This window comes from Chelon labrosus (assembly GCF_963514085.1).
Source record: "Chelon labrosus genome assembly, chromosome: 1".
In the NCBI taxonomy this organism is placed as follows: domain Eukaryota; kingdom Metazoa; phylum Chordata; class Actinopteri; order Mugiliformes; family Mugilidae; genus Chelon; species Chelon labrosus.
The window spans coordinates 23,679,477-23,692,702 of record NC_140337.1 but is presented as its reverse complement, the minus strand read 5'-3'; the positions used below and the strand labels follow the sequence as shown (position 1 = coordinate 23,692,702).

At 43.1% G+C, this 13,226-nt stretch overlaps 1 protein-coding gene across 1 annotated transcript; it reads left to right on the top strand.

Moving 5' to 3' along the window:
- Window positions 1-643: 643 nt before the first annotated feature.
- On the top strand, window positions 644-12,310 carry spata6l (spermatogenesis associated 6-like; the record flags this gene model as incomplete). The annotated part of the gene is made up of 10 exons (XM_084549883.1): window positions 644-691; window positions 1,078-1,215; window positions 1,490-1,538; window positions 1,703-1,744; window positions 3,727-3,851; window positions 3,947-4,039; window positions 5,556-5,801; window positions 10,302-10,429; window positions 10,525-10,618; window positions 11,505-12,310. The coding sequence occupies 10 exons, from the start codon at window positions 644-646 to the stop codon at window positions 11,568-11,570; spliced, it is 1,029 nt and encodes a 342-aa protein (XP_084406009.1). The 3' UTR covers window positions 11,571-12,310.
- Window positions 12,311-13,226: the final 916 nt, after the last annotated feature.

Below are 13,226 nucleotides of genomic sequence, written 5' to 3'. Positions count from 1 at the left end.
AGAGTGATGGGGGCATCAGGGTAAGAAGAGAGGCAGATGAAGTGATGCACCCATCATGCCTAGTGTCTACTGTACAAGCCTGTGGGGGCAGTGCTATGATCTGGGGTTGCTGCAGTTGCTCAGGTCTAGGTTCAGCAACATTATGTTGCCCAAAGAATGAGGTCAGCTGACTACCTGAATATACTGTGGCCACCACAGAGTCCAGACCTTAACCCCATTGAGAATCTTTGGGATGTGCTGGAGTGAGAAGGCTTTGTGCAGTGGTCAGACTCTCCCATCATCAATACAAGATCTTGGTGGAAAATGAATGCAACACTGGATGGAAATAAATCTGGTGACATTGGAGAAGCTTATTGAAACAATGCCACAGTGAATGAGTGCTGTAATTAAAGCTAAAGAAGGTCCAACAACCTTTTTTTTTTGGTGGCGACTTATGTTTTTTTTGGCCAGGCAGCGTATTTCCGCATTTATTTATTTCGCTCCTCCCTCCCGACAACTAAACCCGGAAGTTGTGGTATCCATAGTAACAAGGTAAAATGACGCCAAACCAGACAGGAGTACGTTCTTTTACGCTGAAGCCGTAGCCAACTGGTTATTTTTTTATTTTTTATTTTTATTTTATCACATTTTAAAAAACATTACAATGTCTCGAAAAGCGCTGAAAGTGGTGGTGGAATTAAAGTTTAGAGCGGTAAGATATGTTTATCCCTAAACTGCTCTAAATTACGTCTGTTTACTGCGGGGGGGGGGGGACGTTAGCACCAGCCTGCAACACGTTCACGGTCATTTTAATATTTTCTTACCTCCAGACTAACATAAGCTTTTGTTAGTATCTTACTTATGCTGTTTTATGAGGCGTTAGGGGTTACTCTACAATTCGGCATAAATATAATGTTTGGTTTTTTTTAGATTTAAACGTTACATTTGCTAAGAAGCTATAAGTATTTGCCTTTTGTACTGTGCAGCATTTCTAGTGCAACTTGATGCAACTTGCATCTTTTAGACTTTTACTTTTTAAACTAAACATAGGAAATGGCCATTTTTTTAAAATCATATCTGGTCCTCCAATGTTCCCAGGTCTCTTGTCCTGGAGTTCACCTGCCGGCCAGAGACGACATCTACCTCAGCATGTTCTTCATGGGCCAGTACCGCCAGTCTGAGTGTCTCCCCGCCGTCTTCCCTCTGCTGTTTCATGAGCAGATGACATTTGAGAAGGCAAGTCTCTTTACTTATGGTGTGTGACGGTTTCTCAGTCCTCCAGATCACGGTGTATACCAGAGCAAGCAAGCTGCATACAAGGGCAACTGAACTTGTAGGGTTTCTCGACGACGCGACTGAAGGTGCTGCTTGGACGAGTGGCAAGCTGTCTTCAGGAAACCCTACAAGGTCAAGTTTGTTTTTGATGTCTTTGCGTGTCGACCATTTTGGAGACAGAAGTCAGGAAGTTAAACTCAAAGCTACAGTTAACCAACCGTCTGCGTTCTTGTAGATTTTCAGGCATGCCGTTGACCCAGGAGACATCGCCGTGATGCTTGAGTGTAAGTGAAAGTGTAAGCCCAGACTTTCCGAAGTCTAGAATGAACCTTTGTGATTCAAATTAAGAATATTAACATCCAACTACATCTTTGTGTACATGCCAACATCAAGACAAATAAATATGCAATGGGGAATTTTTCGTTCTAAGCTTGTATCTTCTCCACAGACGAGACAGTCCGAATTGAACTGGTGCAGCTGATTCCTCCAGGTGAGGTCATATACATGTGCCTGTACCCTTCTGTCCAGACGTCTCAGACCCCCCGGTGAGGACGTTTCTGCTTTGCGTTCGTTTCAAAATGAATGCAGAACGTCGGCAACAGCATGGAGTTTGTTCAAACCCGATGATATCCTTATCGTAAGGGAGTATATGTCAAACTTTGCCAAAAAATCGCTGGCACTAGCCTGCAGCAGCTTGACAATATTTATCAAGCAAGAGCCTTTCAGAGGGCAAAGGTCGTCTTGGCCGACCCACATCACCCTCTGTAGTTTTGACTTTTGCCGTCTGGAAAGAGGTATACCTTCCCTAAGAGGGCCAAATCAAACAGATGTCTCAGATCATTTGTTCCCTCAGCGGTAGGGTTTCTAAATAAGCTTTAGGCATGTCCTTGCACGGTAGGATACATACACTATATTACCAAAAGTATTCGCTCACCTGCCTTTACTCATTCTATGAACTGAAGTGCCATCCCATTCCTAACTCATAGAATTCAATATGATGTCGGTCCACCTTTTGCAGCTATTACAGCTTCAACTCTTCTGGGAAGACTGTCCACAAGGTTGAGGAGAGTGTTTATAGGAATTTTTGACCATTCTTCCAAAAGCGCATTGGTGAGGTCACACACTGATGTTGGTCGAGAAGGCCTGGCTCTCAGTCTCCGCTCTAATTCATCCCAAAGGTGTTCTATCGGGTTCAGGTCAGGACTCTGTGCAGGCCAGTCAAGTTCATCCACACCAGACTCTGTCATCCACGTCTTTATGGACCTTGCTTTGTGCACTGGTGCACAGTCATGTTGGAAGAGGAAGGGGCCCGCTCCAAACTGTTCCCACAAGGTTGGGAGCATGGAATTGTCCAAAATGTTTTGGTATCCTGAAGCATTCAATGTTCCTTTCACTGGAACTAAGGGGCCAAGCCCAGCTCCTGAAAAACAACCCCATACCATAATTCCTCCTCCACCAAATTTCACAGTTGGCACAATGCAATCTGAAATGTACCGTTCTCCTGGCAACCTCCAAACCCAGACTCGTCCATCAGATTGCCAGATGGTAAAGCGTGATTCATCACTCCAGAGAACGCGTCTCCACTGCTCTAGAGGCCAGTGGCGGCGTGCTTTACACCATTGCATCCGATGCCTTGCATTGCACTTGGTGATGTGTGGCTTGGCTGCAGCTGCTCGGCCATGGAAACCCATTCCATGAAGCTCTCTGCGTACTGTACTTGGGCTAATCTGAAGGTCACATGAAGTTTGTAGCTCTGTAGCAATTGACTGTGCAGAAAGTCGGCGACCTCTTTGCACTATGCGCTTCAGCATCCGCTGACCCCTCTCCGTCACTTTACGTGGCCTACCACTTCGTGGCTGAGTTGCTGTTTTTCCCAAACGCTTCCATTTTGTTATAATAGAGCTGACAGTTGACTGCGGAATATTTAGGAGCGAGGAAATTTCACGACTGGATTTGTTGCACAAGTGGCATCCTATGACAGTTCCATGCTGGAATTCACTGAGCTCCTGAGAGCGGCCCATTCTTTCACAAATGTCTTGTTTCACAGTCTGCATGCCTGAGTGCTTGAATTTATACACCTGGGGCCAGGCCAAGTGATTAGAACACCTGATTCTGATCATTTGAATGGGTGAGCGAATACTTTTGGTAATATAGTGTATATGGTTATGATATCTCACCTGATGGCATTTATGATTTATATCTCTATGTATTGTACTGTACTGTTTAATGGCATGAATTTGGTTATTGACTGCTGTTGCAAATCAAATATCCAAAATTGGGACAATAAAGACTTTCTAATCTAATCTAATCTAATTCACTAGAAGGTGTTGCCCATTCGTCCTTCCACACCAACAAATAAGGACTACGTCTGAAATGTCATTAAAAAGATATGTAGTCCGTCCCCCATCCCAAGGAATCCTAGGAGCGTCTTTCCGTCCTGACATAAATATATCAAGGTATGTGTTCCTGCAGTGGGGGATACTCTGGCCTGCTTTGAGGAAGACGCTCGAAGTTTCTTATTCCCGGAGCCCAAGCTGGTCCCGTCCTTCTCTGGAGTGGACCGAGAGGTTCTGATGATCCGAGCACCTCACTTTCCAGTAGGCCTCTTCACACGACTAGCACTTTATTCATTCAGTGACCAAGAACAAGTGATCCCGTCTCTTAAACATCTCTCTATGTTTTTCTCCACCAGGGTATCGCTCCAAGATTGGAATTTTCCACCACAACAACCATTGTTGAGTGCTCGCCGGATGCAGAGATCAGCGTTTACCCCAATGAGCCTCTGGTAAATATCATATAGTATGATTATAAAATAACAATAATGAATTGGTGCACATTAGATTTGTGTTAGCAGCCATCCCATAAATGGCCAGGCCTGATCTACTTTTTAGGATCCGTACATAGAGTAATAAAAGAAGCATAAAAAAATTAAATTTGGCAAAATGCTCAATGAAAGGGGAATTACCGTTTTTTACAACCTGGACCTTATTTTTGGCATAAAATACGATTGTTTACTCACCCATATAACTTTGGTGTCATTTGGAGTCGTTTGGCAGATATTTAGATCCGCGTATATCCATATAGTGGGAGTGACTGGGGCACCGAAACGCAGCCTCTAAATAACGTGGATGATGTCATCTCTGAGCGCCGTGCTCACCTGCGACGATCGGCTTGTTTACCTGTAATTTGCTACTGCTAGTTTTTTGCGACATGGCTGATTTTTTTTCCAATTCTGAGTTTGGAGACGAACCTGCTAACTCAAGACTCAACGGGGAATAGTAGTAGCGTATGATAACAAAATATTGGTGAAATGAACGAGTTTCGCGGCAGAATGCGTTATTTAGAGGCTGCGTTTCAGTGCCCCAATCACTCCCACTATATGGATCCACTGGATCTAAATATCTTCCGAATGACTCCAAATGACACCAAAGTTATATGGGTGAGTAAACAATCGTATTTTATGCCAGAAATAAATTCCAGGTTGTAAAAAAAACTGTAATTCCCCTTTAAATACATCCTAAATTAGCTATTAGCGGTTTCTGTTGTTAATGTATCCGTGGATATACATACAGAACCAGCATTAGAATACTGTTATACTGAAGAAAACTTGAAGAAACATCTTTTTCTCTGTATATTTTAGTGTAAGTGACTCTGAATTTAATGATGTCTTTGTGTTTTTGTTCAGATTTGGGAGTTATGACTCAGAAATTGAGGCTTTTGAGCATTTTTTAAGAACTAAACGGTTCCTTTGGACTGTTTGTTGTCTGCATTTTGAAAGACGTGTGAAGTTAAACATCATGACACCAATGGAAGGGACATTACAGTAATCGTAACGTCATGTTAGAGCATCACATTCTCGTCTGTGCTCCTGTTGATCATGACGAACTTGCAGCTGCAGAATTTCAAAAATGGTAGCCACAAATGTTGAGCACCGCAAACCACGCCCCCACAATTTGTGTACCTTTAAAAACAAAACAGCTATAGCACCCCAATGAGGAGTTTCTGGGAGATAAAAATCATTTCCCAGAGAGTAAATTTAGACCCTGGTCTCTGCTTTGGAAATGAACTGAGCACCTCCACAAGAAAAACAGATCCTGCAGCGGAAACACAGCTGTTGAGGCAAATTGCAGCATTCAAAATAGACTGTATTCTCTGCCCCAATGAGCAGTCTATCACAGCCCCTGCCTTTAAAAAGGATTTGGAGAGTGTTGTTTCAGCGTACCCGTGCAGCTAGAAAAAGGGCTGCTTATGTTATATTTACACTGCGGATGGCTTTGAGTCGCTTGCTCTTCTGCTTTCAGAGGCCAGCAATAAGGAGGAACAGCACGCGCCCCAGGAGACCCAGGACCGCATCGCCTCAGAAGAAACGGCCTCAAGCTGCTGGAAGGAGGCGAGGCTCCAGGATGGACGGAGAAGAGAGGCACAGGGCAGCCGGGCCTCGGTCACACAGTCCCAGATCTCAGTCTCTGTCGCGGCTGAAGTCTGCAAACACCCAGCGTCTGGCAACCCGGACCCCGACCGGCTGGGACTCAACCAACTCCCAGCCTGTAAGCAACTCAAAATTAGGTTTCTTGTAGGAATTGGCCATTTTCAGCCTGCAGGTGGCAGAGAAGAGCTGCTAGGGCTCTCAGGGACACCTCCACATACCAGCGATTTCTACAAAGCTCTTTTTTTTAAAAACACAATTAAGTTAGAACGCCTTTATTCTCACTTTATATTTCTAATACAACATAATGACCTTTGCAACCCCGTAAAAACAAGCCAATGTATGAAAAAACTATATAAATATTGAAAAGAAACAGACTATAAGTAATAGAAGTAGGAGATCAGAGAGGTGCTGAAGGTTCACAGAGTTCAGCTCTGAGGCTCTAGAGTAAAGGTTGTTTTTCACCTCGGTGCCGCAGGATTTTACATCCCTGCAGTGTCTTCCAAGGTGAAGAAATAGCGGCTGCGGAGAGGCGAGTGCTTTAGAATACAATATATTGTAAAACTATGTTTTGTAGATAAAGCAAAAGATGGAGGTCAGGCCTTCTGGTTTTAGGAATAATCAAAAATCAGCTAATAGTGGATCAGGAGAGTCTGTATATGACGCAGTTTCCCCGCGATGTGGATGCAGGTGGGTTGATAACCGGGGAAGATAAAGGGCTCTTATCGTTTCTCCTGTCTTCACGCATGGCTGTGCTCCGGAATCTCAGTGCACCATCTAGACGGATGACAAAATGTCTAAGATGCATCTGTAGGATCTTAGTAGAAGTCTCTTCAGCATCTGGGACGTATAACAGATGCGTGAAACACAACTGGGAATTGAATTAGAAGTAAATATATACGTCATGGACACTTCTACTTACCTGACACAAATTATAAAGTAATGTGTTAGATTAGGAGTGTCAAACATATGGCCTGCGGGCCAAAACTGGCAAGCCCGAGGGTCCAAAGCGGCCTGCTGCATAAATTTGCTAAAGTGCGAAGACTTTAACTGTTATTTTTTTAATAAAAGTAACTGCTATTCCTTATTTGTTGAGTAGCTGGCTCAACGCAGCACCCAGAACTAAACAGTAGACGCCAATGTTCAGAAATTACACTTAGTTTTCTTAAGAAAATGTTCATTATGTTCATTAAATGTGAACAATTCCAAAGGGAAACATCTGGAGTTGTTGTTATTACGCTGTTATGTTACTGGTCCGGCCCGCTTAAGACCAAATCATACTGTATGTGGCCTCCTGAACTAAAATGACTTCGACACCACTGTGGTAGACTGTAAAAGAAACCACTTGACCAGAAAATGCCACATCTGTGTGCCACATGTCGTATTTAACTGACGTTCTCTGAAGCAAGGACGTCTCATTTTCTTAAATGACCGTTGCTTCGGCTTCGAGGCGAGGTACACCTTGGACGGACAACCATTCACATCACACCTACGGCCAATTTAAAATCACCAATGAACCTAATAAACATGTCTTTGGATGGTTGGAGGAAGCCGGAGAACCTGGAGAGAACCCACGCAGACACAGGGAGAACATGCAAACTCCACACAGAAAGGAACCAGTCGGCCTGGCCGCCTTAAACTGGACAATGATGGGTAATAAGACTCACAGGGTTACATAAATAATATGTACTTCCTGCAGCTGTTTCCTCACAGTGTTTATCAACTCTTCTTCACCTTTGACCACGTCTCTGTCCATAGGTTAAAAAAATAAATAAAAAAATCATCCTCATAAACAGCTGATTCATGCCTACGCTACTGCACAGTTTACAACCACCCAAACAAGCATAACAACTTTAGAGGTATTGTTATACAGCTCTGTTGCCGTGACCCAGCTGATTGTAATAAGATAGCAGGTTGATGGTGCAAACCTACATATAACTACTCATTATACCAATTGCGGAATGGGGCCGGAAATTGTGGGGGATTTATTTGAGGGTTTCTCAGTCCTCCAGATCATGGTGTACCTGAGCAAGCAAGCTGAATCAATGGCAACTGAAGTTGTAGGGTTTCTTGACGACGCTTCGTCTTCATTGAACTGAAGGTGCTGCTTGGTTGAGTAGGCAAACTGTCTCCAGGAATCCCTACAAGGCCAAGTTTGTTTTTGGTGTCTGTGCTTGTCGACCGTTTTTGGAGACAGACAGCTGGGAAGGCTATCACCAATCTCCAATAGTGCACCGTGAAAGAAATGTGTAGGTAGAGTAGAGTCAGTTGTACTTGTTTCCTATTAGTTCGTTTAGTCCAGCCGTGATGAATTGGCGTCTTACCAACCAGCCTGTCGTCTCCCAGAGATACAGGAAGTTAAACTCAAAGCTACAGGTATCCCTCTACGTTCTGGTAGATTTTCAGGCATGCCGTTGATCCCGGAGACATCGCTGTGTGTATTTGACTCAATTTATAAAGTAACGTGTTAGACTAGGGGTGTCAAACATATGGCCTACAGGCCAAAAGTGGCAAGCCAGAGGGTCCAAAGCGGCCTGCAGCATAAATTGGCTAAAATGCTGAAGACTTTAACTGAAATTTTTTAATAAAAGTAACTGCTATTCCTTATTTGTTGAGTAGCCGAAGCAACGCAACACCCAGCACTAAACAGTAGACAGCAATGTTCGCAAACTGCACTTAGTTTTCTTAAGAAATTTCAGGTTGTGGGATGGTTCGTTAAATGTGAACATTTCCAAAGGGAAACATGCAGAGTTGTTGTTATTTATAAGTTATTACGTATGCTGCTATGTTACTGGTCCAGCCCGCTTAAAGGGGAACTACTGTTTTTTACAACCTGGACCTTATTTCTAGCATAAAATGCGATTTTTTTGCTCCCCCATACAACTATCATTTGCAGATAATGCATTATTTAGAGGCTGCGTCTCGGTGCCCCAGTCACTCCCATTATATGGATATACGCTGATCTAATTATCTCCTGAACGAGTGCAAATGACACAAAAGATATATGGATGAGTAGATGATCGTATTTCATGCTAGAAATAAGGTCCAGGTTGCAAAAACCAGTAGCGGGAGAGAACCCAGACACACGGAGAACATGCAAACTCCACACAGAAAGGCCTGGGGGATTCGAACCCAGAACCTTCTTGCTGTGAGGCACCAGTGTGCCCTAAAATGGACAATAATGGACAATTTTCTTAACATTAGCCGTCTCAATACTCATATTTATTTATTTTTTTTGCGGGCTATGATCAATGTCTCAGTCTGTTCAATAAGACTTACAGGGTTACATAAATAATATGTACTTCCTGCAGCCGTTTGCTCACAGCGTTCTCTTTCTTACTTTGCTTAGATGCTGTCTTCGTGGCCCGGAGCCAGCCGATCTGTCTCGCCCCACCGGTCTGCATTGTTTAACAACTCTTCTTCACCTTTGATCAGGTCATTCTCCACAGGTAAAAAAAAAATAAAAATCATCCTGATAAACAGCTGATTTACGCCTACACACAATTTACAACCACCTAAACAAGCATATTAACTTCGTTATATGGCTCTGTTGCCGTGACCCAGCTGATTGTAAAAACTACCAGGTTAATGGTTGCAAACCTACCTATCATTACTCATTATACGAATTGCCAACATTTATTTTCCTTCATTTTACTGTTTTAGTGAGATATTCTCCAACCGCCCGAAGAAAATCGTTATCCAGTGGTTTGGTAGGAGCTATTTATTTTCTTCTTTTTTTACGTTATTGGGCAGGAAATTGTGAGGGATTTATTCATTGTGATTTTTTTGTTTTTTTCTGGGACTGAGAGGACACGTTCAATACAAAACTCATGCCTGTGTGTTAGGATATGCGAAACCTAGCTTAGCATAGACTGAAATCGGAAAAACAGCTAGCCTTGTTCTGTCCAAACCTTAAAAATCTTAAAGGTTCATTTAAGATACTGTGGGACACAGATGTCTCTGGTGTGCAAAGACGCTCTGTCAGCTGGTTTTAAAGGACAAAATTTTATGTTAAACCACAGGTATTCAGGTATCAATGTTCATTTAAGGACAAAACATTTTAATCGGGCAGCGATCAGTCTGCTGGATGAAAATCTCAGACTTGTGCAAGAACATTTACAGAACAGTAAAGCGAGGTTCATACCTCTGCGGGACATAGACGCCGTAACCTACGTACGTAGCCTACACCGGTGCAAGACATTTAAACTTGTGCACTCGTCAGTCTGGCTCGCTCTGTAGAGACACCTCCCAAACACTAGTCGGCGCTGTGTCTTTTTCACCAGTCAGGTTCATTTTTGTTTCTACTTCCTGCTTCACTTTCAACAATGGCGACTGAAACTTTCGCCGACATTTCGCCAAAGACGAGTCGTACAAATGTTTGTATCGCCGAACCTACTCAGTTAACCTTTCCTCCATGTGTTCAATCTTTATTGAACACATGGAAATGGTCAAACTAACTTAGAAACTAACAAACAAACCCCAAGAAAGATTGATAGGAAGCAAAATTTAGGTAACGACAGTATTTTGACAAAAACAAAAACCCTCAGAGATAGTAAAGAGAGAGTTGCAGAAGCACTGATGAAGAAGCTGTTTGAAGATGTCTTCCTGCTTTGATCCATAGGTCGTGAGTACACCTGACGACGACTCAAGCTCTTCAGAAACACACGAGCCCTGGCCCTCTGACGGCCATTATGGTCCCGACCCTTCGGCGCTGTGGTCGTCTTACCGAGAACACGCCGGACACAGCAGGTCCTTTTTTTTTTTTTTTGATGAGTTTGGCCACTTAAAAAAAAAAAAAAAGTCACATATATCAAAGTTGTCTGACTGTTGGTTTGATTGTTCAGGTCTCAGTCCAGTTCTCACGGAGAATGGGAGGAGATCCATGAGCGTGTTCGGGGACTCCTTACGACACCAAAAGCTGTACGCCGACTCGTCCGTGTAAGTCGTTATTGGATTGTACATCCTGTGTAAGAATTTCTGTTGACCACTTTGTAACCTCTCCTGGTTCAACTATGGTCAGGTTTATCGTATGTCAACTCAGAAGTACAGCTTCTTTCTTTACCTGCACCTAACTCCTCTTCACTGCAGACCAGGTCTTTCTCCACAGGAAGACATCCTCGTGATTTTGACCATGCTATTGCACAGTTTACAACCAACGAATCGAGCACAACAACTTGTAAAATTTAGACGGCTGTGCTGACGTGACCCAGCTGACTGTCACGAGCTAGCAGGTTGATGGTGCAAACCTTCATATAATTGCTCACCATACTGTAACCTACACTGCTCAAGAAAATTAAAGGAGCACTTTGAAAACACATCTGATCTCATTGAAATCGAACGTTTGTTAGTGGTCACTCCTTGTGATGTGTTCTATCATGATTAACGTCTTACTGTTTTTTACAACCTGGACCTTATTTCTGGCATAAAATACGATCATTTACTTACCCGTGTAACTTTGGTGTCATTTGTAGATCTGTATATATCCATATAATGGGAGTGAGTGGGGCACCGAAACGCAGCCTCTAAATAACGCATTATCTGCTGCGAAACTTGCTCATTTCACCAATATTTAGTTATGATACGCTAGTGCTATTCCCCGTTGAGTCCGGAGTTACCTGTTATCATCGGACGGTATGGTATGGTTCGGCCACAACCTCAGAATCAGAAAAATATTCAGCCATGTTGCAAAAAAAATACCAGTAGCAAGGCTAGGCTACTTGTCGAGACTTCTGTCCCTTTTTTGCAGTTTATTTTAAGGCTAACATTTTATACATTTTATAAATCAGCTCCAGGAATGAGGACACACAATGTTGTTGTGTTTCAGGGGGCCACAGTCTCTGAGGTAGACGAAGTTTTAACCAGGAGGTCCATCTCTCCAGGTCCACCTTGACGATTTGTCCAGGATCTGGAGAGGTGAGTTGGACCAACTCCGTGCCGCAGTGAGTTTCTTCGCTAACTTTAAAAAATGTCACATTATATTTCTACTTTTTGGCTCTTTTTCTTTTTAGGGAAAGAGACCATCGGCTCGCCAATGAAGTCTTCAGTCTTTGCTGATGTGTGTGTGCAGAAGAGAGTGGTAATTTCATTGCGGTGCTTAGGTAGATGCCCACACACCCCGTGTTAATGATTGGAAAATAATGTGTTTCATATTCAAATAAACCCATTAGAGCTGAAACTCAGGCAGTAGTGTGGGTTTAACGTCGTACGATTTTTATCCCGTCAATTTATCAAGCTGACATTGTCGAGTCCTCAGGTAAATCACCTGAAGGCCATTAAAAGCAAATTGTCTCCATGGCGATGCAGCCCTGCATGAACCGATGCCGTATATCTGAGATATAGCTGCCCGCCATGACTGTGAGGCACTAAATACCAGACACTATCGGGAACATTGTGATCTATTGCAGAACGGCTGCTGAGACGGATTTCTATTTTGGTATAGCACGTACTGCGTATAAAGCTAAATGAAACGTCACCACCTCCTCCCACTGTACAAAAGTGAAGAAATGTTGAACTGGCAACGTCATTTGCAAGCGCAGTGGTGACTGGCGGGATGGAGATTTCGTGTATTAAGGTCCCGACATCTGAACCGTGAAGCCGATTGCGACACAAATCATAGTTTCAAACAGAACATGTGAATGATACGTTTCAATTCCATTTCTCAGACAGACAACTCCCAGCTGAACGTTGTTAATCCATCTTATCTTCAATAAAACTGTCCTGCAGTGCTGCCCAAGACTAAATTTTGAAATTGTAAGCCCCATTCTTTCCTCCACTTCACTGCTTCCCTTTGGCAACGTAATCAATAATTACATAAAGTTTCACTTCTACGCAGATGACATTTTATTTCTTTAAACCAGCTCCACTATCTTATCTAACAACACGCTGTGGAGTACTGTTAAAACGTTACTGATGGTGCTGAGGTGCTGCCTGTTTTTATACAGGCTATACATATCCGCAGCACATAGCATGTAGCTCAGGAATAGATTCCTGAGCATCTATTCAGGAAACATGAACATGAATGTGCAAGTTAATAGTTCGGCGGTTAGACTCCGAGAGTGATGGTTAGGGTTTGTCCAGACTAGTCACTGATCACGTGACAATAACAACATGGATGCCTCAGAAAAGACACGTGAGGAGCCTAGCGCGTCATTGCGGCATTCACTAATGCTAGCAGAGGAACGGTCCAAATCCTCTGGACAGCAGTCAGTTAACAACTTCACCAAATGACCTGCAGTAACAGAGAGAAGCAGGCTGCACATAAACAGTTTGATAAGGTTATTAGAGAAATAACCTGGCTACGCTATCCCATCTAGCAACACGCTGGGGAGTACTATTAAATGCTACTGATGGTGCTGAGGTGCTGCCTGTTTTTATACAGGCTATACATATCTGCAGCTCTGTTCTTGGCATATGTGTTCAGGTCAAGAATATAGATTTCATTACTTTCTGCTGTGGTTTTATTAGTGGCGTCATCAGAGACTAGTTGGTGTCAACTCGATTTTCATCACATAACAGTCAACTTTAAAAAATGTGAAGTCGCGCAACC